Source organism: Cyrtonyx montezumae, unplaced genomic scaffold, assembly GCF_038088225.1.
Source record: "Cyrtonyx montezumae isolate F1298 unplaced genomic scaffold, pur_monq_1.0 scaffold_1, whole genome shotgun sequence".
Taxonomy (NCBI): Eukaryota; Metazoa; Chordata; class Aves; order Galliformes; family Odontophoridae; genus Cyrtonyx; species Cyrtonyx montezumae.
The window spans coordinates 10,835,500-10,862,198 of record NW_027071825.1 but is presented as its reverse complement, the minus strand read 5'-3'; the positions used below and the strand labels follow the sequence as shown (position 1 = coordinate 10,862,198).

The 26,699-nt window shown below is 37.2% G+C and overlaps 1 protein-coding gene across 6 annotated transcripts; it reads left to right on the top strand.

The window, feature by feature from the left end:
• Nucleotides 1-974: 974 nt before the first annotated feature.
• FUBP1 (far upstream element binding protein 1) lies at nucleotides 975-26,484 on the top strand. Of its 6 annotated transcripts, XR_010622458.1 has the most exons (23): nucleotides 982-1,182; nucleotides 2,016-2,106; nucleotides 3,942-3,980; nucleotides 4,334-4,373; nucleotides 5,139-5,188; nucleotides 5,280-5,351; nucleotides 5,558-5,615; nucleotides 8,214-8,376; nucleotides 8,454-8,552; nucleotides 8,636-8,737; nucleotides 9,361-9,463; nucleotides 9,542-9,642; nucleotides 10,208-10,352; nucleotides 11,789-11,949; nucleotides 12,373-12,527; nucleotides 12,610-12,689; nucleotides 15,665-15,793; nucleotides 16,432-16,506; nucleotides 21,222-21,367; nucleotides 22,915-23,012; nucleotides 23,892-23,939; nucleotides 24,820-24,959; nucleotides 26,269-26,484. XR_010622458.1 is itself a non-coding variant. In XM_065740694.1 (21 exons), the coding sequence occupies exons 1-21, from the start codon at nucleotides 1,069-1,071 to the stop codon at nucleotides 22,951-22,953; spliced, it is 2,025 nt and encodes a 674-aa protein (XP_065596766.1). In that variant the 5' UTR covers nucleotides 981-1,068; the 3' UTR covers nucleotides 22,954-24,146. The 6 variants fall into 6 exon arrangements, 4 of the variants coding, with proteins under 4 accessions (XP_065596756.1, XP_065596749.1, XP_065596766.1 ...); XR_010622457.1 differs by having other exon boundaries at nucleotides 22,915-23,939; XM_065740694.1 differs by lacking the exons at nucleotides 24,820-24,959; nucleotides 26,269-26,484 and adding an exon at nucleotides 3,065-3,127 and having other exon boundaries at nucleotides 981-1,182; nucleotides 22,915-24,146.
• Nucleotides 26,485-26,699: the final 215 nt, after the last annotated feature.

Genomic DNA, 26,699 nt, shown 5'->3' with positions numbered 1-26,699 from the left:
AGACCGACCATCCTTCAACTTCGAAGTACAGCTTTCTTTTAAGCCTTAAGTTAACATAGACGGTGAAAAAGACAATTCGACAGATGTAAATCACAGTGTAGCAAAGCAATCCCTTAGAAGCTGCTCAGCTTCTGTTCAGTCCCTACGCTCCGGGAGGTAAACAAGCATTCTATGACCTTATGTAGAGGCAAAGCCTTTCCAGCACTGTCATCCATACTGAGCGTGACAGTTCATTCCTCACTCGGTCACAAGACCCAAACAAAGCCCTGCTAGCCCCTATTTTTTTTTTTTTTATTAAAGCTTGTCACGCTTGCTCAGCCACGAAAAAAGAAAAGCTTCCCCATCCCGTTATCAAAACCGTACAGCGGCTGACGAGCTGGAGGAGAACCGCTCCGAAATCAGCGCGGATGCCGCACGAAAACAAGAGACAAACCGAGAGGCGGAAGAGAACAGCTCGCCCCGCGGTGCCGCCGCTAGAAGAGCCCCACAGCCGTTCAACCGAGTGACGCACCGCTACCCGCCGGCTCCTTCAACAGCCGGGAAACCCTTCGGGACGGAACCGAGGCGCCCCGGGCGCTGTCTGAACGCTGGCGGATCGCCAAGCCGCAACGCTGCCCGCCGCCCTCCACCTCCTTTACGCACTCACCCACTGACGCCGCCTCAACCGCTCCCCGGCCCAGCCCTGCTCCCAGGGACCTCTGCGCACCGCTCCTACTCGCGCACACCGAAAGCAAATCACGCGAGAGCCGCCCTGCGCAGCTGTCACCACGTGACGCTTTCAGCCTATCGCCGCGCGCCTGCTAAGCCTCGCGTCGCTCTGGAAACATCGCGAGCTCTTCGCCCCGCCCGCTGCTACTGAAGGGCACCCCCTGGTGAGAGTAAGGCCGCGCGCCTCCGACGAAATCTCGCCTTTCCCCTCCCCAGGTCTCGCGAGGTTCTCCCACTCTTCCCCCCCCCCCCCTCCCCGAGCACGATGCAGCGCAGGAATGTGAAAGCCTCCCGCCCGCCGCCATTTTCTTTCTTTCTTGGCAGGCAGCGAGCGGGGCAGGAAGCGGTGGCGGAGCGAGTATGGCGGACTATTCCACGGTACCCCCTCCAGCTCCGGGCGCGCCCGGGGGAGGCGGCGGTGGAGGTGGAGGTGTGAACGATGCCTTTAAAGACGCGCTGCAGAGAGCTAGGCAGGTGTGTGAGGAACGTGGGTCTACAAATCAATGGGTGCCCAGGGTAGCTCCCGGCCGGGCCTCAGTGCCTGAGCCGGGGGGGGCGGCGGGCGGCGGCGAGGAGGGGCCCTCCGCGATCTCCTCACCGCGCGGGGAGGGGAGCGCCGTCCCGTCCCCGTACCTCATCCGCGCCGCCATTGCTCGCGGGGCTCCGCGGAGCCGCAGGGGCTGAGGGCAGGAGAAATCTCGGCGGTCGCAGCGCGTTATCGCGGCCCGGGCTCGGCGCGGGAGGGCGGCTCCGTGCTCGGCCCCGTATTGTGTCCCCCGAGGCGGCCGCGGTGCCCGCCGACCTGCTCAGACCGGTTGGGAAGGCGCAGACTGAGGGAAATCCTCCTTCGGCCTGGAGTTCCCTTTGTAGTTGTTGGCGCTACGGGCGATGCTTTCATGATTTCTCGGGCAAAATTCGCGTTTCGTCCGGTAATAACCGATCGCGGTTTTGGGCGATATTGGAAGAACTGGTGTAGTCGGGACTGGTTCCAGCAGTCGAGCCACAGTGTTTCTTGAAGAATGGGCAGGAAAGGAAAAGGCACTTGTAGGAAAAAACAAACAAACGAAAAAAGAACTTTCTTATTGTAAGGGTAGGGTTTTTTTAATCGATTAAGAAAACGTAGAAAGCTTTGGTGTTGATCACCAGTCTCCTGGATTGTACTAAAAAATGAAACTCTACAGAGCTGTTTTACAGCAGACTTCCGTTTACTTGTTTTGTGTTGTCGTTTGTATCATCTGAAGAGCTTAACGTTGTTCAGAAGATCTGTTTTGTTGTTGCTTTTTTCTTCACATCTGCTTTTTGTTTAGATTGCAGCAAAAATTGGAGGAGATGCTGGTACATCTATGAATTCCAATGACTATGGTTACGGAGGACAAAAAAGACCTCTTGAGGATGGAGGTATGCACTCGTTACTGCTGCATTTATTTTTGTTCAGTAGACCACGGTGCCAGAAAGATTTCAGGTGTTGTTTTTTGTTTTTTTCCATAGCACAGTACAAAAACATTTTGTTCCCTTTATAGATCATGACATGTTTTTTCATTTTCAGTTCAATGTGGGAACTTCTTTTAAACCACATAAGCCTGTTCTAAAATATTTTGAAGTGTGGTTTAAAAACTGTAAAGAGGAGAATGTGTGCTGGGGGGGGGGGAGCAGATAATTTTGTGGCTGTGAAACGCTTGTTACAGGTATGTCATTGAAATCTTCTGTTTGTTACGTCCAACAGATTGTGGTTTCCAAATTGTAATTGGAATAAGAAGTGGTCACTCTTTGGGTTGCTTCATACACTTTCTTATCATGCAGGTTCAAATAAACATTTATGCATTTTATTGTAAAAGCTTATGACTTAAAAAAAAAAAAAAAAAAACAGGAAAGTAAATTTTCTACCTTGTAGACATTTTCACTTATAGTATAGACTTTAATATTAGACTATACAAGATCCTGTTTGAATCTCCGAGTTTGTTGCAGCTTTTTGGATTTCCTTTACACTGTAATAAACATTTCTCCTGAACTGTGTGTGTGTGTCCTCTTCTGTCTCTTGCTAAGCAGCCAGTTTTAAGTGAATGGGGTTTGATATGTTTAGTATACTCACAAAGTCCTGGCTAAAAAACGGAAAGAAATCTCTGAACTTGTTGAAATGTTCTCATAGGTCATACAAAAGGGCAATGCTTTCTGATTTTTTTTCTTTTGAGAGGGTTAAAACTCAGTCTACAGAATGTAACTAAGGCTTTACATCAGGAGTTCTTGTGTCCTGTAATAAAGTTTTTTTTCTATTGATGGTGAGGTTTTTAATATACAAAAATGAGCTAATGATGCTTCAGATGATATATGTAATGTATTCTTTTTATTTTATGTGTAGATGGCTCTTGGACAAGTCCGAGCAGTACAACACACTGGGAGGGAATGCCCTCTCCTTTTAAAGGCAGGAATTTTTATTTATTACCTGTGTTTAGTATGTAAACATGACATAAACTAGTGGATCTTTCTGGATAGACACAAATATTTCTTGGAATGTGTCTTAAATTTTTGCTGCACATAAATGATGGTGGTTCATATAACCTATATTTTGGGGTGGGAAGGAAGCATCTTGTCCTTTCAGATGAAGGTTAGTTATGCCTTTTATTCCTTTACTGTACAGAAAGGATTTGGATGGTAGTGATGCAGTTGCTTTGAATCTGCTTTTTTTTTTTTTGAAGTTTTATGCTGTGAAATGCTTGATAATTGGATAGGAATTTTGTACCAAGATCCAGGTTGAGATTGCATTGCTATATGATACTGTTGTGTTTTCAAATGTTTGATCTAGACTTGTAGTTGTTGTCAGATTTTTTTTCTTTGAATTGTTAGTTTTTGTACGGTTTTTTTTTTTTTTTAACTATAGAAGCATCATTAGCTTGAGCAACCAGACCTAAACTTTGTTCCTTTTCTTAGTTAAGTTTCAATGACTGGGTGTCTGAGCAATCTACAGCGTGTTCTAAAAACTCCAACTTTTGTTAAACTACTGAATAGATATGCAGAAAAACCTAACATCTTTTCAGCTGTACTAACCAAGTGCTGAGTGTTCGTGAGAGTCTTTCTTCTATTCAGATGATCAACTCCCTGAAATTGGAGAAAAATAAAAAAGGAAAAATAAAAAAAGGGGGACTAAAATAACACTGGAAAGTTGCACTTCACGCTAAAAGGTGTTAACAGTTCTTGAATTTCTTGGCAAAAAAATTTAAAAAATCTTAATTTTGCAGATCAACCAGATGCTAAGAAAGTTGCTCCTCAGAATGACTGTAAGTAGTTTTTATTTTGTTGCAAAAAAAAAAAAAAATCCCAAACAAGTGTAGTATTTTCAGAATGACACTTTGAAACTGTTCTGGTAGGTGATACTTTAATCAGTTAGATGAAAAAAATGGTTGGAGGGTTATGCTTTCCTTCTTTGAAGATTTGCAAATCTGCTTGGTAAAATGGAAGAGGTTATGTTAGCAACAGTTGAGAATTTTTGTTACTTTTTAAAATACCTTGATAAGACTTCTTAAAAAGTCAACTTGGTCAGATGTCTATGCAGATGAGTTTTATCAAACTAAAATCTTTGTTGTAAATTAAAGCATTTTCTTGAGTTTAATTTTCAAAACTTGTTTTATAGCTTTTGGAAATCAACTACCACCAATGCATCAACAACAAAGGTAAGAGTTAATGCTACATCTTATGTAAAGTTTTCCACTGTGCTGAAATAAAGCAGTTTCAGGAAATTCTTTTTGTAAAGTGATATTGATGCATAAAACAGTTACTCAGTGTTTGTGTCATACGTTGAAATTTAGCTGCAGCAGTCCCACGCCAAACCTTTAAAATGCATCTGGTAGTATCTTGCTGTCTGTCTTTTCTTGGCAGCTAATGCTGTGCATCAAAAATAGTAGGAAAATGAATTGCTTTTCCTTAGTACTGTTACGAAAAGCTCGAAGTAGATCTAAGGGGAAAGGAGCTTAATGCTGTCTTAAAAACTGAAAAGTAAATATTGAAAACATAAATAGAGGTAGACTTAACAAAGCTTATTGTTCAGTCAGCTCCATTGGTGCAATTTAAGTTTTTGGTACTTGGCCCTAAGCAAACACATCCAAGTATTCTTTCTATACTTTGCCTTCGATGGACATATAAATGAAATTTTTCTTAATGATACTCTGGCCATTCCTATACTTCACACCTGATAATCAAGAAAATAAAGGGAAGAGTCAATTGATTCACATTAAATTTGTTGTGGTCACGTTTGAATGTTCTCAGTTTTCTTGCCGTTGTGCTTGTGTATGACTTTAAAAGTCAGTGAGAGGCATGAATGTCAAGTGGTTGGGGCACTAGCTTCCTTCCTCTAGTTTAATGGGGTATTACTTCTAAATTTAGTGCTGCTTTGGTCTCTCTATGCCCATTATCTTTCTTTGATTTAACTTTCTCTGCAGGTCTGTGATGACAGAGGAGTACAAAGTTCCAGATGGAATGGTTGGATTCAGTAAGTAGTCTGAATGTACTACTGCAGTATAGTGAGGGATTTGAGCAGATGCTGTTAGTACAAATATCTTTCTCTGTTTTCTTTCTCTAAGTCATTGGCAGAGGTGGAGAGCAGATCTCACGCATACAGCAAGAGTCAGGATGTAAAATACAGATTGCACCTGGTAACTATTGTTTTGTTTTGTCTGATTGCCTTCATTCATACCTTCATTTAAGGTACATTTTAATTCTTGTGCTAATCACAGTTATCACAGACTAAAAAAGCACAAAGTGTTGTAATAGAATGAATTCTTTACTCAGTGACCTTATAGTCATTTGTGTATCATTGTCTCTTTCTGACTGCTAAAGTGATTTTATTGTATAACCCTAGATAGTGGGGGCCTGCCTGAAAGATCATGCATGCTAACTGGAACACCAGAATCTGTTCAGTAAGTAAAATAAATGTATTTTATTCATACTTAAATATGCAATGCATTTTATTCTTTTCATCTGAATGTAATATTTAGATACTATATTTTATTTTCATTGAAGAGACCATCTAGTGGTAAATATGTACAAAGGCCCTGATACTGTTGTCAGATCCCTCAGCATACTTGTGGCTTTGAGATAGAATTATGCATATAATTTCTAAACTTAGGATTTTTAAGTCCGTAACATGTTTTTGGTAGTGTTTATCTAACCATGTGCATACTTCTTGAGAACAAAATGTGTAAGTGAATGCTAAAAAATAGTAATAAATTCTAAAATGCAAAAGTGAAACTTAACTGTAATTTGAAAGATTGCAGGGGAAATGAAGAGAATAAGTAATGTTTAAGAGAAGGTGTTACTCAAGTTGCAGTTTGACAGTTCTTAAATTTGTATTCGGTTTAAACTTTGTAACCAAAGGTACAGTAGTAATGCAGATCAGCAAAATGCACTTCAGCCTTCCTGTGCTGAGAGGAGAAGGTGATAACAAAATCATTTTTTACTGGGACTGAAGTTTTATACTTGAAGACCTCCTTGTCCTGGCTTGGCTAGGAGTGATCTTAGCTGTATTAGTATATTTGGTAGTGACTCATTAGCTGCTCCCACTTTATAGTTTCAGTTAAGGCCTACAGCTACACGATTTTCCTTTCTAAAGCATTGTGGCATTCACCTTATACCTTGCAGCTAAGTATGCTACCGTTCATAATGTCCTTCCTTAATGGGAGTTTCCTTTCTAATTACAGTCTATTCAGCTCACATGTTACAGGGAAGAGTTCGTAGCTGGTGTTAATACCGTAATAATGAATTGACTCTGATGGCACTTGACTGTATGTGAGGTGTATATACTTGTTTTTGTCTGCTCTTGTAATGGTTAGAAGTACCAGTACCCTTACATTTCATGCAGAATTGAACAGCAGCTGTAACTAATGGATTTTAATGCTAGGTTTATTATGGTCCTTTTTATTTCTTTTATGTTGTTTGTAAGCCTTAACATGAAATGCTCCAAAATTAGCTGCTTGTAGGTGAAAGAAAAAGTTCTGTCACTCTAGGTTGCCTAAATTAATTATTGAAGTTAAAAGTAAAGTTAGAATAAAATTTCATTTTTTGTGTGATTTTTAACATACCAGACAAGAATAAACTGTGGCTATCTCAGTTCCTCTAGTTAATGCTTAAAGTTTTAATAATCCTTTTTCCATTTTTTCCCTTAATTAAGTTTTCCCTGTGTAATTATAGTCAGGCAAAATAGTCATCTTTGAGGAGGTAACATTTACTTTTGTATTTGGTAAATGAGCTACCTTTTATGTTGTGATATCAAGATGGTTTTAGGTGTCCCACGTTTCTTTGCCATTGGTTTCCTAGGATTCTGATAGAAATGTACTGAGTTCTTCCTTATTTCTTAGAGTGATTATGTTTCGTTTGCAGAAATTTTTCAGCTGATGATAATTTTGCAGTCTTTGGGATTTCCTGGTGTTTTTCAGTTTAGCTGCATATTGTGCAGCCTACATTTATTGGTTTGTTTTTTTTTTTTTTTTTTTAGCACAGCCATGTATGTTGTGATTCAATGAAGCAAACAACAGGAAAAAAAAATCCTTGTGCATTTGATGACTTGAATCCTTGTAACTTACAGACCCTTCTCTGCTTGTTTTGATCAAGGAAGGAAAGAATCAGTTTGATAATGTGGATGAGTTGAAATTTCAGCCTGTGAGCAGTTCAGGATAAAGTCTCTTTGTGTGTGTGTGTGCTGTTTCTGCAGATGGTTTAATTAGAACTCAAAGGCAGTTCTGTCAGCCTAGCTGTTGTTTGATACATTGGAACTTTATCATAAGAAACTCTGCTCTCTCTCTCTCATCATCCTTCGGACCCATTTTAACAGATCTATGTCCCCAGCTCTGAATGCAATACTCTACGTGTGGTCTTCAACAGAGAAGAATTACCTCCCCCATCCTGTTAGCGATGATCCTTTTGATGCAGCCTAGAGTGTGCTTGCAGTCTAAAAAGCCATATGTATATTGCTGTCTTATTGAGTTTTAACACCAACCAACACCTCTAAATCCTTTTTCTCAGAGCTTCTTTCAGTCCATTCTCCACCTTGCTTGTGTTTGTGCTAGGGGTAGCCCTAACTCAGCAGGTTAGGAGATAGTGATCTTAAAGATGCTTTTTGCCAAGGCTGTGGAAATTAACCATAGGCCAGCAGAGAGAGAGAATACCTTTGACTGTTAAAGAAGCTGTTAGGTGTGTTCTGTGTTTTGGTGCTAGAATACACATTGGAAAGAGACCTGGGAAAAGAATTAAAACAGTTCCCTTAAGAGAGTTGCATCATCATTGATATCAGATTACCTTTTTTCTTTCGAGATCATAAAGGAAGGTACACAGGGGTGCGTTCAAGGACTTGTGAAGTGTATGTTGATGAAGCAACAGGTCTCCTTGATGCATTTCTGAAACTTAAGTGAATAAAGGGGTTTGAGATCTTTTAATTTGATTTCTTCCAGGGAGAACAGACTTGGGTAAGTGATAATTGGGGGAGAATAAGTGTATTTATAGGCATGTATGTTCTTTCACAGATCAGCAAAAAGATTACTTGATCAGATAGTTGAAAAGGGAAGACCTGCACCTGGCTTTCATCACGGTGATGGACCTGGAAACGCAGTCCAAGAAATCATGATTCCAGCAAGTAAAGCAGGATTAGTTATTGGTAAAGGTGGAGAGACAATTAAGCAATTACAGGTATGTGTGTCTGTTTTTAAAGTGTGTGGTAGTCTTACATCTGGGTTTGTGTGATTGACCTCCCTTTTGTTGAATAGGAGCGAGCAGGTGTCAAAATGGTCATGATTCAAGATGGTCCACAGAACACTGGTGCTGACAAACCCCTTAGGATAACTGGAGACCCTTATAAAGTTCAAGTAAGGAGTCCTTCAGAATTCAGAGGGTTTTTAAATCTGTGCAGATGTTGCAGTATCTAAATTAACTTTCGTTGTGTTTTTAGCAAGCCAAGGAAATGGTGCTGGAGTTAATTCGTGATCAAGGTGGCTTTAGAGAGGTGCGCAACGAATATGGGTCAAGAATAGGAGGAAATGAAGGGATAGACGTAAGCACGGTTGAAAAACTTGTTCACTGTATTTTGAGATGTTAATGTTAAAATGTTAAAGTGATTAATATTGTTGAAAGTTTTTAACTAGATTCTGAAAGTAATTGTGTGTAAGTAGTATTTGCTAATTGCTTAAGTTTTGCCTTTAAGTGGTATGCAGTATTCATTTTATATTACCAGCAGTTCTGAAGAGCCTCAGATAGCTGGAGAATTTAAGTCTTTTAAATGAAAGAAGTAAGTTTTATAGCTAAGTATATAATGGTATATAATGATGGAATTTGGACATTAGTGTATTCTACCTGTTATGCAAGTTATGAGTTCATAGCTTGATCAGAGGTGAAGCTGAGAGTTTCACCTACTGAAATCTGCTATTTAGGCTTGTTAGAACTTACGTTCCTTTTCCGTGGAGAGTATAATATCCACTGCAATTTCTGCCATTATAAGGATCTGCAGTGCAGCTTATTTCTTTATTTTTGATGTTTTCTTCCATTATTTATTGAGCTTGTGGCTTGATAGTTGGTATTAAAAAATAAAATAAAAAGTCACTATTCAAAAGTCCTTGAGTGGTATAGGGCTGACCTTAGTTTACCATTCTAATATGTTACCCTTTAATTTTATTTAAGGTTCCAATACCACGGTTTGCTGTAGGTATTGTAATTGGAAGAAATGGGGAGATGATAAAAAAGATACAAAATGATGCTGGTGTTAGGATCCAATTTAAGCCAGGTGGGTAATGTTTTCTGTATGTTTTTGTGAATAAATTTTATTGTTTGCATGTACTGTAATTATTTGTTTTTATTCCAGATGATGGAACAACTCCAGATAGAATAGCCCAAATCACAGGGCCTCCTGACAGATGTCAACACGCTGCAGAAATTATTACAGATCTCCTTCGAAGTGTTCAGGTTGGGTAATACTTAATGTTATTTTAAATCTCCTATTTGGCTTTTGGAAACCCTGAGAATTTTTAAAAATAGCATGTAACAAGAAAATACTGTGATGGTATCATCTGAATTTCCTTCTAAGTTATGTCTGGGATAATCAAGTTGGCAATGGTAATACTGATTCAAACACATAACAGTATTTGATCTCTCTGTTTTAGAGCTGCTTTGTTTGTTATCTTAATAACCAGTATGCTGTTACTTATAGTCGAAATCAGTGTTGAAAAACTGTTTTTCATGAGTTAGGCCTCACCACTACATTTTCAGAAATTATATGTTTGTACATGTGATACTTCTTGCTATTTTAGTTTGACCGTCCTTCTTCATGTTTGGTATGCAAAATTGTATAAAACATGTAAAATGTAATTCAGGTGTTCTGTAATATTTTACTTTATCAGAACTTGGTAAAACATCAGATTTTTCTTAACAAATGATGTGATTATTCCGAGCAAGTAACCAGCTATAGCATTTAAGATTTGTTTGCAGTAATTTTCTTAGAGTATGCTAATTTACTGCTTTTTCTTTTTAGGCTGGTAACCCTGGTGGACCAGGAGGACCTGGTGGTCGAGGAAGGGGTAGAGGACAAGGGAACTGGAACATGGGGCCCCCTGGTGGATTACAGGAATTCAATTTTATTGTTCCCACTGGCAAAACTGGATTAATCATTGGCAAAGGCAATGTATCTTTACATATATGGGCATCTCTATGTAAAAAAAAAAAAAAAAAAAAAAACCAACAAAAAAACTTTGTTTCTGCAGGTAGCCATACTAAAGAGGTGCTTCAAGGGAAGCCTTTGCATATCGTTCTGTATACAGCATAGCAACACAGTCCTGCTGAATTGTAATACTTGTAATATTCTTTTCATAGAATGACTTGATTTGGAAGGAAGTTTAAACATAATCTGCTTCTAGTTCCCTGACATAGGCATGGTTGCCAACCACTAGATCAGGCTGCCCAGTGCCCCATCCAGCCTGGCCTTAAGTGCTTCCAGATATTCAGGATGGGGCATTCAGAACTTCACTGGGTGGCCTGTGCCAGTGCCTCACCATTGTCTGAGTAAAAAAAAATTCCTTCTGAAATCTAATCTAAATCTCCCCTCTTTTAGTTTAAAACCATTACCCCTTGTCCTAGCACTATCAGACTTCGGGTAGGAAAGATTTTCCTCAGCAAATCAGACACCTCAATGGCTAAATGTTAAGCCATCAGTTTCTCTAACCCACATATTTAACAGTTCTGTATATAAAGCTATGTTTGTAGTGTTTGCTGGATTCTTTGATGTGTATTTTAATCAACTTGCATTTGAATTTGTTCCACCAGCCTAGTGTTAACTGCATCTGTAAGTCATTCTAAAACTAATTTTCATATATTACAGTGAAGATCTTTTGCAGTGGAATTCTGTGACAGTTTCTTTGGTGTTTATTAAATTGACCACTTCTTGTAGAATTTCATTTTTTAAATTATTGTATGCTTGAAAATGGTAATCTTCTTTTGTAATGTATTTTTCAGACACAACAAATAGCCTGACAAAGTTCAGTTCTTAACCTAGCAGGTTGATTTATTTTTGTTTTTAAATGCCATATGACCTGTTCTGAAAGCTTTGTTCTCACTAATGATACAAGTGTCTTCTCAGGATTCTCTAATGGGAAGCCCTGGTTTAGGGGTATTTATGTTTCTGTTGGTAGTGCACTGCAAGGAACACATTGCCATATGCTTATTTTCTAGGGACTTTGTAATCTGTTTTTTTAACCGGAAGGTTTAGGCTTTATGGTTGTATTCAAGTGTACTGTTTGTTGTTTGTGACTGTTAAATCTCCACATGAGTGGAAAAAGAAGTAACCAGCATAGTATGAGTTCTTTGCTGTTTTTTGTTCTTTTTTAAGTAACAATTTGTCTTAAAAGTAATTTTTACTGGTTTACTGCAATCAGTGCTGTAGGTACACTGAAGAGAGGGTTTTTTAATGTGCTCTTGAAATGCTCTTATGTGACTCATGCATGGTGACTTCTCAGTTCTTTATTTTAAAATCCTATTTAGTTGGTTTTCTGTTTTGATTGGATCTTATTATTTTCACTTTAATGCATTAACTTTATAAAAGTTGTATGCTTCATTATAGGTGGTGAAACTATTAAAAGCATAAGCCAACAGTCTGGTGCTAGAATAGAACTTCAAAGAAATCCTCCACCTAATGCAGATCCAAACATGAAGATGTTTACTATCCGTGGAACACCCCAGCAAATAGATTATGCACGGCAACTTATAGAAGAAAAGATAGGAGTGAGTGTTCAACTACATTTTGTTTTATAACCAAACAGAGCAGAAAGCTGGTCTCTTGAGGGATTTTTTCCTTATATTTCACTTGCAAATTACTTTATCAGTTAATAAGTTGATTAATAATGAATTGTGTGTTTTTATAGATATTTAAAGCTTACTTTTGTAATGGTATGTTACTGAAGTTGCCTTCATCAAGAAAACTGAAATAAATGCAACTTAAAGCAGCTGTGGAAGTAATAACTCTATTTGTTAACCTAATTAAACGTAATTAAGCAGTTACCAAAAAGACCACATTCTCCAAGGAAATGTATTTAAGAGCCATCAAACCCTTTAGATGGTATTCTTAATTGTTCGGATTTACATTTCTAAATGGCAGAGAAGTCCTCATTCTCGGTTTATTTATATGATGTGCCGCTTCTGTTACAGGGTCCGGTGAATCCATTGGGTCCACCTGTTCCCCATGGACCTCATGGTGTTGTTCCTGGCCCACACGGACCTCCTGGGCCACCAGGCCCTGGTGCTCCCATGGGACCATATAACCCAGCTCCTTATAATCCAGGGCCTCCTGGCCCAGCACCTCAGTAAGTATTGCTTCAGTGAGCTTCTTTGTAGTGTGACTCTGAGAATGGTTCTCAATTTATTTTATTCCTTGGTCTTTTCTAGTGGCCCTCCAGCCCCATATGCTCCACAAGGATGGGGAAATGCTTATCCACACTGGCAGCCGCCAAATCCACCAGATCCGGGTAAGAAATGCCACACAGTTTACTGTAGCGTGGTATGCTTCAAGTGTGTTTTGTCCTTACAAACATACACATTCTTAGTATGTGTTAAATCTGAATGGTTTTTCTTTACAGATAATAAGTTTATGTATGTTTTATGCTTTCCCCGTTTCTTGAGAAGTTGAAATTTGGTTGTTTGAGCTGGAATGTGCTTCTTCATTAAATGTTATTGATCTTGCATCCTGGTTTATGATACTTCTTGTGAAGTGCTTGGTTATCTGGTTTTGTGCAGTTATGTTCATTCTTTTCTTATAGTGGAATATGATTAGCTTCTACATTCTTCCATAAAGCTCTTTAATGAGAATGTTTTCATTTTCAATACTCAGTGAATTCTTATTTTATTTTTAACAGCCTGATCCTGACTTTGAACAGTATGCTGTATTGTGTATTTCTAGCTTTTGTTGACCTATATGAGATTGTTCCTCAGAGTCTGGTACAAACATATTTTGTTCAGTCTTTTTTGAGGAATAAAACTTGTGTTGCGCTGTTTTCAATACAGTAAAAGGATTATGTATTTTGAGGCTTTGTTATAATAGTTTTGTATTTTATTTGAAATGCATCTTTGTAGGATCTGTTTTTTTTATTTCTGTTTATCTTTGTCAAAATCAGGAGTTTTTTCTTAATTACAACTTTCTGAAGTTTTAGTCTCCTGTTTTTAAGTTACATCCTTTGGTTGGACTAAAGCAAGTGGGGAATCTCAACTGCAGTCGCAGAAGGCATGGTAAGGCTAGATGCTCGAGTCACTTGTGCCTCATTTGTTTGAGGTACAGAACTTCAGAACTTCAACTGAAAGATTTCAGTTTTCTTTTTTGTTAAAATGGAATTTTATTTTCTGATAGCCACTGATCCTGGAACAAATGAGAAAAGATAGCACTTTGGAGAATGTTACAATCTAGAGTTTTGTTTCTGTTTAGGTTTTTTATATAGCAGTTCTTGGCAAAGAGCCATATGTAGATTCAATTCCTAAACTTATATATGGTATTCTTGCATGCATTCTGTTTTGTATTTAAAAATGCCTGTTGCCAGTACTTGAAAGTAGAATGATTCAAAGTGACTTGGCCTGAAGTCTCAGCCTACCAGTTGTCATTCTAACCACTGCCAAAAAGTTAGTCTTTTTCACTGCCACCTTTTCATGGTATTACGAAGAAAAGTGGCAAATACCTGTCTTAGTAATTTTATTGCTGTTTTTCAGATAAATACTTGACTTAGAAATCTAATGAAGTTTTTGTTGGTGCAGTTGAAGTTGGTGTTTCTTTTGACTAGGTTTTACTCGAACAATTTCTGTACAGGTATCTGCTGTCACTCGTTTCAACAGAACAAATGGATTGGTTTTTTTGGTGTCTTTTTTTTTGTTTATTTTTTTTTCCAGATTCTTTCTCCATGCCATGTGTGTATTGTCACATGGTATTGGATTTAGTTACTACAGTCAGATTCTCTGGAAATTCAGTGGACCCTACACTGTGTTCTTCTGTTCTAGAGCAATAGCTATAAATGGGGAAGGGGTTGGGGGTGGAACCAAGTCATCGCTTATTTGCTGTTTCCAGGTAACCTTAGAATCCCACAAGTTAGCTCTGTGTTAAATGAGGCTGTGTAGTATTGGCTGCATCGTCATGAGTAAACTGTTCTCTGTTTATCCAAGCTGTTTGATAGGTGTGGTTCCTTCTGCTGTACATTTTACATCTACTAACATTTTAAGCTGAGTATGCAACTGTTCTCTTGTGTGGAAGCATATCCGCAGTGAATGTGTGATAATTTATCCCTTGACTGCCTTCTCAGAAAAGCGAAGCCCAGTCCCCAGAGTATAGTAATATTGCTTGAATCCACAGTTGTCAACACTAGTAGTGTAATTTAAAAAGGGAACGGCCAACTGTTTACTTTCTGTATGCTGATACTATTATATGCATGTTAACTGGTGACATCTGACTGCTTAATGCAATACTGCATGACATTTGCTGTGTTCTGGTTTTCATGTCTCTAGTGTTTTTCTCAGGAAATATCTTTTTTCTCTTCAGTCACTTGCTTACCTATTTTGGGTTGGGGAAAACGTATTTCCATTCCCATATGTAGTTCTCCTAGAATGTTATTTGTGTATGTGTTCTTATGTGAAATTTCTCATCGTTTGGCCCCAATTATTTGCAGATATTTTTGTTCTTCAAGGATACAAATCATATTAAAGGAAGCTGGTCGTGTTATAGAACATCATGATTTCGGATTTGAAATTTTTGTGGATTGCCAGTGTGTTAATGTAATCGATCTCTGTGTGATTCAGCAAGAAGAATAACCATTCTTACAGGCTATATGTGAAAAACATTAGAGAAATAAGACTCTAGGAAGCAACATCATTGGCCTACCTAGATGTAGTTAAAAATAAGGGAAGCATGGAAATAGCCACAGAAGATGCGAATGTCGCAATCATTTGTTTTACTAAAAAGCTGTAAGTAAACAGTGATGCTTTATAGCCACGTATGGGAACCCAGGTTCTTAAAATACTGTGTTTCTGTGTTTTACTGTTAACAGACATTGCCATTACGTAGTGATGTCTGTGTTCCTCTGTTTCAGAAGTACATACTTGCCTTACCTTTGCCAGTATTGTGGGTGCAAGGCTATAATGAAACTATTGAAGTTGTTTGGTGCTAGAATGGTTCATTGTTGCTGCCATTTTAGGAACATGACTGCTTAAATAAATTTTAATGTGTTTCTACTTAGAAAATTAATGGTGCTGTAGCAGCATGGTTTCTAGAAAGATACTATCTCAGCAGTCTTGTGAAAGTGTACTTTATACTTGTCTGAAACCTAGTAAAAAGCTGTTGCTAGAAAGGAAAACTTAGAAGGCTGATGTGGTTAATTAGATGGATTTTTCTTCGGAGGAAAATAAAGGTGCCTAGGAGAGGGTTAATTGGGAGCAGTGTGTTCATAAGTGCTCATATTTTATTTCGTAGGTAAGCCAGGAGCAGATCCTAATTCAGCAGCATGGGCAGCTTACTATGCTCACTACTATCAGCAGCAAGCACAGCCACCACCTGCAGCCCCTCCTGGAGGACCAGCTACAACCCAAACTAATGGACAAGGTAGCTGTTCATGAAATGGATAAATTTCTCATTGCTGTGGTTGTAGATGTGCCGTAATTTTTCTGTTGCCTTCGTGTGTTGGGTGAACTTAGTGTAAAGTAAGTTGTCTTCGTAGGAGAATATTGTTTACAGCCTTCAGCGTTGCTTTTCTTTATTTCTTCATTAATAATGAAGGTAGCCTTCTATTTGTCTTGTAACTCCAGACACAATTTTCCTGTTGCTTGGGCTAGTTTAATTTGCATTTTTATAGCATGGTCAGTCAGAAGTGAAAATGGGATCGAGCCAGTTAATTGTTATTTGCTTAAACAGTTGCCTCACTTGCTGTGGTTTTGAGAAAATTATAGTTGTAGTATTAAGTTGTATGTTAACAGTAGTTAGAGGTTTAATGCATTTCAGTTAACATTTTGTACTGTGAGTGGTGTATGCTTTTCTGAATTTTGATTGCATGCTATATACTTCACATAATTCTTTGTTTCTTTTAGTAGTTGTTTGTGTTTTTAGCAGCTTATATTGCATAGACTTCTTGTGTCAGATTTGAGTAATATTGAATTACTCAAAATGCATCTGATTATTTGTAAATTGCTACATAAAACCAAAGTCATTTTATTTAAACGTTTATTTTTTGTTGCTCAATTCAGGAGATCAGCCAAACCCAGCACCGGCAGGGCAGGTTGACTATACAAAGGCATGGGAGGAGTACTACAAAAAAATGGGTATGTGTGCATGTTTTTCTTGTTCTGTATTGGGATGTTGTAGAGAATCAGCATGTCTCATTTGATGAGATTTATTTGTCTTAGTTAAAGAAAAATGTGTTATCCACTTGTTCCCTAAACTACAGTACCAAAACCCCTGAACCTTGGAAGAAAAGCAGGGAATAACAGCAAAGGCATTTAATTGTATTCATGCCAGTAATGAGCTTTGGAAAAATACCTTCTACTTAAAGCTGTCTCTATCACTGGGAAAGAATCCTTTTTAGATGCTTAAAATGTTGAGTATTTTAAAATGTTTTCAAGTATGTTTTGGAGGTCTGTTTTTTATTGGAAATGTTGGTTTTGTTCAGAAGATTTGCTATATGCGCTGTCAAAATTATCTTCCTTCTTGTCCTAAATTGTGCTTTCAGTGATCAAGGTATTAAAATCATTAGCTTTCATTTACATGATATGCTTTTTTAATAGCATTTGCTTTGCAGTACTTAGGGCTTTGCTTTAAACTGAAGTTTATATATTGTTGCAAGCTTCTTGAAAATGGTTTGATGCACTTCTAAGAAGTGAAGTGTGTCTACATTTACAGTTTAAGGTTCAATTGTTGACTGTATGAGAGAGAATATGCAATCTTATGCTTTGGCAGAAAAGTGTTTTGTTTTTTTATAATGGTGAAGTCCTGTATGTCAATGTTTAGACTGTACTGATCCCTCATGTTTGTTGCACACGGTATAGATTTCTATGAGAACATCTGATTTATCTGTTGATTTTTCATTTGTTGTTTGTTTAATTTTAGTGGGACAGATCGAGTTTTTTGCCCTCTTCGGATGGCACCTGTTTTCTTCAGTAAAATATCTTAAAAGCTTTGGAATTAGGAGAAATGGCGTGCTTAATTCCTTCTCCCAACTTGCAGCCAAGTTGGTCTCAATTTGCCGAGACATGACTACCTTTATTCTTACTTACTTTGGTGCAGCATATTTAAATGAAACAAAAATTAGTGAAATTTCAAGAGCTGTGTATCAAACTGTAAAATTGAACTTTGGAGCACTTGATTTTTAAGATGTAATGCACATTCTTTTACTTTAGGTTTCATTTAACTAGTTTTTTATTGTTTGGTTAGGTTTTGGTGGGGGTTAATTGTTTTCTAAATTTGCTGTCTCTGTTACTACAGCTCACATGGTCAATGCAAGGTAGTAGAGTTCTTTTATTGCCCTTAAATTAAGAGTAATTTAATTTATTAGCAGGAGCTCTGCCATCTTTCTGATTTCTCTCTTTTTGATGTTATCTCTGAAAAGCAAAGTGAGAATTGCAGTTGTCTTGTGCTTACTCTAATTGAATGCTAGCTATTGAAAGGTGATGAAGTAGTTCTGGGGAGGAAGTCCAAAAGGAGTCTTAACCCTAAGAAAGCAGACATTAGGAAATATGGGAAGGTTCTTCTATGTCATCACACTCCTGTGATATCACATCTCTCAAATACAGTTACTATTGTTTGTACTTTGTGTTGTGCTGTAATGCCTTCTCACTCATGCAGAAGGAGAAAATTAAGAATTATGTGGGTCATTCTTGGGTGCCATTGCAGATTTCTAACAGCACAGATAATTACACAAATAGATGTTATAAAAAAAATTGTACGCGTACTGTTTCAGGTAATTGAACTGGAACTTGGGTGCAGAGCCCAACTAATTTTAGTTCTGCTGATGGAGAAGACTATGTTGATAAGGCAGTAAGCTCATAGTGGTGCTAAACTGAACATGCTTCATGTGATACTGCAGTCAGGGCTGTGGATTTTTCTCATAGCGATCTGAAAACTGAAGGACTGAATATTGTAATAAAAACTGTAATACTGTGTTCCTAAGTGACTTTCTACTTGTTTAATAGGACACAGCTAATCACAGAGAACATGTGTTTTGCCTATAATTTTTAAGTGCATAATAACAGTGGCTTGGAATTTACATGTTACCAATTCATGGACATAGTGGCAAGGTCCATCCTGTTTTTCAGACCCTTGTTTTGCTCAGGAACTTTTGCTTTGAGTAGCAAATACAGTTAAAAGTAAGACTGAAGAGCTAATGAAATTACTTGTGCACACCGGTAAGTTACTGTATGTGTGTCTTGTAGGTGACTCAAACCTTCTGTCTCCTGGTACCCTAAGTCATAATTTCAGAAAACTTGTTTTAAACTTCATGCTAATAAGACAGCAGTTTAATGTTTGAAGAGGGTGCTTTTGTCTTGAACTGAAGACATACTGTTTTTCTTTCTCCCTGCTAGAGTTCAAATAAGCATTTAACTATGTAAGTAAAAATCTTGTAAGGATAACGGTTCCCAAGAAATGTCAAGTCACATTTCACTAAATGATCTGTATGACATTGTAGGAGTTAATAACTGTATTGCTTTGTCGTTACAATTGGGGGCTTGATTTATAATTGAGATTTCATAATTACAACTGTGGAACCGTCCTTTAATGTTGCCTTGGAATTGTAGTATAAAATAATGCTTTCATTTGCTAGAATTATCCCTGGTGGTTGAGAAATTGAAGAAATAAAGAATTTTCTTCTTGACCTGCTTTAAACATGAGCATTCTGTGCTTATTATATCTCCTTTATATTTGGTTAATCAATTCAATTTGTTAGTGTGTTCCAGGTGAGTCTAGATGTTGACAAACATGAGCTGTTCCAGTGCAGTTCTGTACACTGAAGGTGGGGGGGGGGGGGGGGGGTGTTTCAAAGCTGCTGAATTCTGTGTGTTGGTTTAGAGTTACTTGAAATGCTTTGTGGAGGAGCAATGTAGGCAGCTTACTGCTAATCTTTTAACGCATTCCAGGGCAGAAACAGTACATCTCAAACTTCCTGTATTTGATTAATTTCTTGAATTTTAGCACTGCCTCAGCATAGCTGGTTTAATGTTGAAAGACTCTTGGATCATGGCGCACAAGAAATGTGTTAGGTTTGACGTAGCTTGAATCAGGCCTAGCTTAAAAAATTTTGAAGTAGAATTATAATGTTATGAATTTCAGTGAACTTGGGAAAAGTGTATCCTGGGATAGGTTGTAACAACGTATTAAAGATAGCTTTGGTTAAACTTGTTGATCAGAAGAGTAAATTGTAATATATGGTGGGGTGTAAGTGGACATAGTAATGCGGTTTCAACTCTAAAGCTTTCAGTAAATGCAGGTTAGTTTTTCTAGGAAAATGTGTTACTGTATAATTCAAAAACTAGTGGAGAGAAGGTTGTTTGCTTTTTTTTTTTAATGATACCAACAGCATAAGTGGAAAAAACTACATATGTTATATGGATAGGAAATGGAAAGTTGTATTTTGTAGACATTCAGGATAGTGCTGTGTCAGATATTCACATTTTCTGCTCACACTTTTCATTCCTGAGGAGTTTGGGATTAAAAACAGAAGCAAAAAAAACCCAAACCAGTCTATCTGATACTACAGAAAGCAGTTTATTAAAATCCTTGATACTTGTGTTCTCCAGAAGAGCTGCTCAGTGGTCTTGTAGCTGAATAAAAGGTGAGTTGGTTATGGGTAGTATTGAAAAGTTCCAGCATTCATCCTTTGGAAGATCCCCGTTTCTTGTTAACAGAAGGTCACACTAGGGGCACTGTCTTAGAACTGCATAGGATGCAAGCTTGCATTTTACTTAGATTTATTTGATGTAGTGTGATAGGATTGGGTTTGGTTTGGCTTCATTGTACACTAGAAAAAGTGTAATTATGTGATGTGGGAGTAGATGTGAGTCGTGTTTCAGTGGCAGTAATCCAGTCCTGATAGATTTTTTTCCCAAATGGAAATATTCTAACCTCTTAAGAATGTCTATCACAGTAGTAAGAAGTGCTCTGTTTTGGAAATTTAAGAAATATATATGGACTGCTTTTGTCTGGATGTGTGAAAGCAGTGGCTGGATAGAGAAGGTGTTTGGTTCATAGGCATCTTTACTGCTTACTAGCAGAGAACCTTTTGAGATAAAAGTCTGTGAATACCACATAGTGGTAATAACAAGTGGTTTTGCCCTTTCTGAAATAAGGGGAAAGGAAGCAAATATGCCTGCTAGAAACTTTCCTTGAAAAGGTATGACTTAGGTCTTGAGTTCGGCTGTAACATTGTTGATATACCAGTCAGTCAGTGTATTAGTCTTACTGCCTTTGTAAAAGATTTATTAGAAGTGCTGTTTGATTTTGTTGGAAAGATCATTTGTTCTTAGTTGCATCAGCATGTGTACTGTTACTTACAGGCTCTTGAGCCTTGAGCAGTGGTTGAGAAGTTTCAGGGCTATACTCTTGTGTAATAAAGATTTACAGAAATTGTTCTTTTAAAAAAATATAATAACTCACAGAAATCACACTGAGCGAATCAAAACTGAGGGAGTGAATAAAAGAGGTTCTGGCAAGTTGAAGTATTGCAGCCTGTACAGTGTAAGATAAAGTCAGTCTAGATAGGTGACAGAAAGTGATCTCCCCTACTAACTTGTATTTTGGTCTGAACTGGTCAGATCGGTTTGGACCAGATGTTATGAGGGCTTATGCTCTGCACCATAGCTCAGGAGTTGGAAAAACCTCCGTTTTACCTATGTGGAAATCTCTACATTGAAGTTGTAGAGTAAGTGGCAGGGTAAAAAGGAGCAGCTACAGTGTTGCTCAGAAGTATAAGCAAGTTAGGCAGTGAGATTTTGAAATTTTCTCTTCTATTGCAGCAGCAAAGCAATATAACTTGCATCTTTTGTAGGTCAGGCAGTTCCTGCACCTGCTGGAGCTCCACCAGGTGGTCAGCCAGATTACAGCGCAGCATGGGCTGAGTACTACAGACAGCAGGCGGCGTATTATGCCCAGACAAGTCCCCAGGGAATGCCACAACATCCTCCAGCACCACAGGTATAAAATTCCTCCAGTGTGTTTTCTGGCTGGCTTCTGTTTTAGTGGTTATAGATATTTTTTTGCATGTCTCCTGCTTTGTTACCTTTGGAGTATGCATCTTTTTTTTTTTTTTCCTAGCACAATAACTATTATCAGAATAATTAATAGATGACTGTTTACCTGATAACATGATTTCTGTATCTATCTGTGTTTGGTGATTTTAATTTTTTTAAAGAAAGAAAAAGGAAAAACTTTCTCCCCCCAGGGTTTTGAAAACCATGCAAGAAGCCACCACCATTTACATTAACCAATTTTTCTTTCTTAAAGGCTTCACTCCTGAGTTAGCTCAATTTAAAGGATTTTCTTTAACTTGTTGTGTATCTCTTATGTATCTCTTCTGCACAGGGCCAATAATAAGAAGTGGACAATACAGTATTTGCTTCATTGTGTGGGGGAAAATACCTTTGTTAAATGTATGGATGCAGACGCCTTGATGAAGATCTTAATTTTGTTTGGTTAAAAAAAAAAGTGTTTTTGAAAATGTACAAAATATCTATCACTACTGATAGGAGGTAATATTTCTGTGTAGAAATGAAAAATGGTTTGTTTTTAGTATTAGTGTAGATGTACACATTCCAGCAAATGTATTTGCAATTATGTGGTCAATGCTTTGTGATATAAATGTACTTTTTCAATGTATTCTTTATCACTTTTAAAATGCCTGTTTTGTGCTTTACAATAAATAATATGAAACCTCCTGTGTCGGTAAGTTGGATATGTGGGTATTTAAAGAATTATAGGATTGATTTACAATGCTGAATCAAGGTACCTGTACGCAAATGAGATTTTTTTTTTCCCCTCTGGAACTTTGTTGAGTCTAAACATTTGTCATTAGCATGTTTTTCCCCTCTTACAGAATAGTTATAGATGGAGGATCTCTTTCATTCGCTGTATTTTGCTGCCTAGCACCAGTTAATCTCGATATCTTAATTTTCTTTCTATTTGATGAAAACTGCATGTGTTTAAGGTGATCTTTTGCCATACTTCCATTGCATTAACAGTGAAATTTCCTTTTACATTTGACCACTGTTTCAGATCTGTGCAGCTGTTATAACAGATGACTTTTGTTTTTAATTGAATACTTTAAACTTGTTCCTGCATAACTATTTTAAGGATTTTTTCAGTCTAGTTATAATTTTAAGTCTAATGTGCTTAAGCCTTCAGTTAAAAGTAGTCCACTTCAAAATTCAGTGTAGAAAAGTCAATGTGGTATGCATAGTAGTTACAGAAATTGCATCTGTCCTTGAAACGCTGTTTTGTTTGAGTGATGGGGAGTGGTTGAGAACTTCTTGCAGAGCAGATAACTTCTATTTTCGTAAATACTCAAGTACTTGAATCGATTGATTTTTATTTTTTTTTAATATACTTGAAATTTCTTATTGCTCTGATGCTCATACTAAAAGTCAGATTCTCTTGAAATCCTGTTTGCTCTTTGCATATTTATTGGCTCTTTGCATATATTAGACAACATGCAATACAGTCTGTCTTGCCATTGTCTGTTGAAGTGCAGGTTTGATCCAGCCAGTATAGAACTAGCTCTGTAGGGGTGAGGAGGACTGTGCTGTGTATCATCCTTGATTGTTCCTTCAGGGAGCATTGCACTGTAAGTACATCAGAATGACAAATTGATGAACTGCAACAGTATCTTTTTGTCAATGTTCCACATAATGAAAATGCCATACTTGTGTGAATATTATGTTGGAATACAGTGCTGTTATCTTAGGAAATCATAATTGCTTCTTAATCCAGAAACATAGGTTTGCGTATATACATATTACATACACATAATGTGAGCTTTGTGGGTAAGTATTCCTGAATGGTATAGCAATAGCAAAAAACAAACAAACAAAAAAAAAACCTTGCTGTTTATCTGGGTAATAATAGTATTTTCATTAGCACTCTTGAGACAGCTGTATCATGCAGTATATTAAGGTATGCATATCGTAACCTTGAAGTTTTTGGAACCACTTGATAGACAGAAGTTGTCTTTGTCGTCAGATAGTTTGCAGATATGTAGTGATGTAGGTATGTTTTAATTCTATAACTGTTACTTTTTTCTTGGTACAACTTATTGTTGCTTTGAGAATAAACTTTTTTAGGGTGGCTGCACAGAGAAGTAAAAGTTGAGGCTTGAAATTTGAAGTAGTCTATTCAGGTAATTTAGCAATGTATGTACTGTGCTGTAGAAATGGAAGGAAATATTTTTATCCCTTTTATAATTAGGAATTATTCTGGTACCTTATAAAGAGTAGGAGGGTATTTGCTATCTTTAGTGTAGGGTATGAAGTATAATAGTTCAGATATTTTGCATGGTATTTTGTAGATAATCTTTAAGAATGGTGCATTTGTTATGTACTAAACTGAGCAAAATTGAATTCACTGGATTCTTTATCATTCACAAAATGGAGGCTGTTGATTTTGATTCATTTAAGGTATAAAATCTTTATTAATTGCAAACAGTGCAATTATTTATACTTCACAGTGCCTTCCCAGACCTTCCACCTTAGGTTCTGCTGCAAAAAAGCAACAGGTAAGCACAACCTAAGGAAGTATATAAATTTAAATATTTCAGTACATTAATGTTGTCCCTGTGAGATCTTTGTGGTTGTGTATTGAAAAGCAATCTTCTGCTTTCCCAGATGCATTGTTACGGTTCCATTTCAGTGGAAAGTCTTTTTAAGTTTTTAAACAACTGTTTATATTTCTAGGTAAATGTTTTTGGTTTTGTTTTTTTTTTTAAGAAAAGATGAATAGAGTGCAGTAACTGAAGTCAAGCAGAATAAGTAGTCATTTTCTTTCTTTTTCTTCAAATAGCTACTTGTTGCCATTAAAGAATCAAAACCTTTTAAGATATGCAGGAATTACTTGTGATAGAAATGTCAACAGCCTTCACAAATGTTTCCTGTAGTAGGGCACTGTTCTCAATCTGTAAGAAGTAAACACAAAGAATATAACTCCTTGTTGTTGCCGCTGAACTTGATGACTTGTCTTACAGTGTGTTAGTGGCAGTTTGAGATAACTTAGTTTGCTAATTCATACATGACAAGGTAGGAAAATAGATTCTGGAGTTTCACAGATTAGTATGTTTCACTTGGAAAAGCATGTGCACCAATTAAATGTTAACAGTACAGCAAATGATATTTTATCCATATATCAGTCAGTGTATCTTGTTTCTTGATAGTTTAACTGAATTGCTGTATATTTTGATAGTTTAAAATGTTGTATGTCTTATAGATGATCTGGTACAGGTTTTGTTTTGTTGTTTTTTTTATCTTAAAGTAAAGCAGCATCTATTTGTTTTTTTGTTGATTATTCTGTTTCTGAAATGTGCTGCTCCTCTTTCAAAAGTCCTGCTTATCTGTACATTCAAGAAAAATATTCAAAAATCCTGCCTTCATTTTCACACACAGTGCTGAAGATGCTGCAAGCACCAAATCATAGCTCATAGAATCAGGTCCTGAGATAGTTACTACCAGTAAAGAGGAATCCTTTGAGTGTATGCCATTGGTGAGCCGATGAGCATGGACCATAGAAGGGCTCCATGTGGAAGGTAAAATTGGCAAAAGCATAACAGATTTGAAATGTATCCCATGGTGTAGGGTATGATTTTTGTTTTGATCACTTTTCATTCTTTAAAGTATTACTTGTTTGACCATAAATGTTCCATAATCTGTTATTTTTTTTTAACTGTGATTTAATAATATTAAACAAGCAAGTTTAATTTATATTCTTCGATATGGTCAAGCTTAGATATCTTGACTTTTTGAACTAAATCACTAGTTGTTGTTTAGTTTCTCAAGCTACTTAATATTTGATGATCTGTAGTGTAATATGTAATTTTGACTTCATTTTTGACATAAGAAAAAGTTAGGTGTGTACCATTTGGATTTTGATACTGTGAATTAGTGTTGGGGTGAGTCATTTCTTCACTTCCTTTTATGTGGTACTTCTTATTATAACTGTCATTCTTAAAATATATTAACAGTTTCAGTTGGTAAGTTTAGCCAGTGGGGGAGGAAATAAAGAGACAAGCCAGTGTATGGGAATGTTACTAGAGTGTGTTAGATGTTTATCTCAGCATTATAGCGTTTGAGGTGTACTGACTTTGTCACTGCAGAGCGTACAAGCATGCTGTTTTGTTCTAAATATAGTGGCTATTTTTCAACTCTCTCCAAATTCATAGTTCCTGGGAGAATTAAAAAGAAATGGAGTTACTCTAACAGCAGAAAATTAAAATTAGACTTTCTCAGAACTGTAATGACCTTGTCCATGAGCTGTATGTTTCTTGCACTTTTTGTTGTAGTTGTTTTTTTTTTTTTTTTTTTTTTTGCCCCTTGGGGTATTAACAAATCAGGTAGAAAGTAAAGAATTTGAAAAGTTCTGTAAGGAAGCAGAATGTTTGATGTAGGAAAAAGATTTTCATATTCCTTTCTGCAGCCAGGACCTTAGCAGGACATGAAGTAAGATGGCAGGTGGATAATCTTCAGTCTAGCATGTTCACAGGTCATGTTTTGTTCAAGTTGACCAGGCAGACAGGATCATTATTCACTTGCACAGCCAGTCTTGATGTGTTTCATCATTTTGCCAGTGGTATTTGATTGTATCAGATGAAAGAAAATGTTTCTTCCCTATTCTCTTCCAGAGTAATCTCCAAGTTTTCCGTTGCATGTTAAGGGCTCTTATTTTGCTTTTGTCTGGAAGTGGGGGGAGGAAGGGAGGAGTGGGCCTTTTAGAAAGCTTAGAGTTGACAGGATTCCTTCTTCCCTAGTAATTGCTTATAAAACTCGTATGTATGCACAAATATTTCTCTTGCGTGCATGTGAAATGCATTTTCGTCCTGAGAAAAGTGTTCTCTGCAGAAACTACCCGTGTGTAAAAAGAAGATTGGCTTTAAAAGGCAACTGTGATGGGAACAGTGTCTTAGGGAGATGCAGCTTGGACTTGAGGTAAATTGAATGCTTTACAAAAATGTGGTTTTGAGCTTGCATTGACATTGTATGTAATATGGGTACACGTTAACTGTAATGTTTTTTGTATGCTTTTTCTCAATAAATGTAAACTGATGGATAATAATAGCAATGTTTTTGTCTTTCTTATGCTCCTACCCTGCCTTCATTAGTTTGAAATTACAGCTTTAGAGGAAAGATATCATGGCAACTAAGATTGATGTGAATGAACATCACCCACATGAAAGTAGAATTATATGGCTCTTAGAATAATACAGAAAATAGTGTAGCTTATATTTTTTTTCAAGATTTCTCTTAATTTTACATCTCTTATTGAGGCAAAA

Excerpts from the sequence above, each read along its gene's own strand:
- FUBP1 (XM_065740694.1), top strand. The coding sequence starts at position 1,069 with ATGGCGGACTATTCCACGGTACCCCCTCCAGCTCCGGGCGCGCCCGGG. Across the intron at positions 1,183-2,015 it reads CGCTGCAGAGAGCTAGGCAG|ATTGCAGCAAAAATTGGAGG; the intron begins GTGTGTGAGGAA and ends CTTTTTGTTTAG. Across the intron at positions 11,950-12,372 it reads TTATAGAAGAAAAGATAGGA|GGTCCGGTGAATCCATTGGG; the intron begins GTGAGTGTTCAA and ends CTTCTGTTACAG.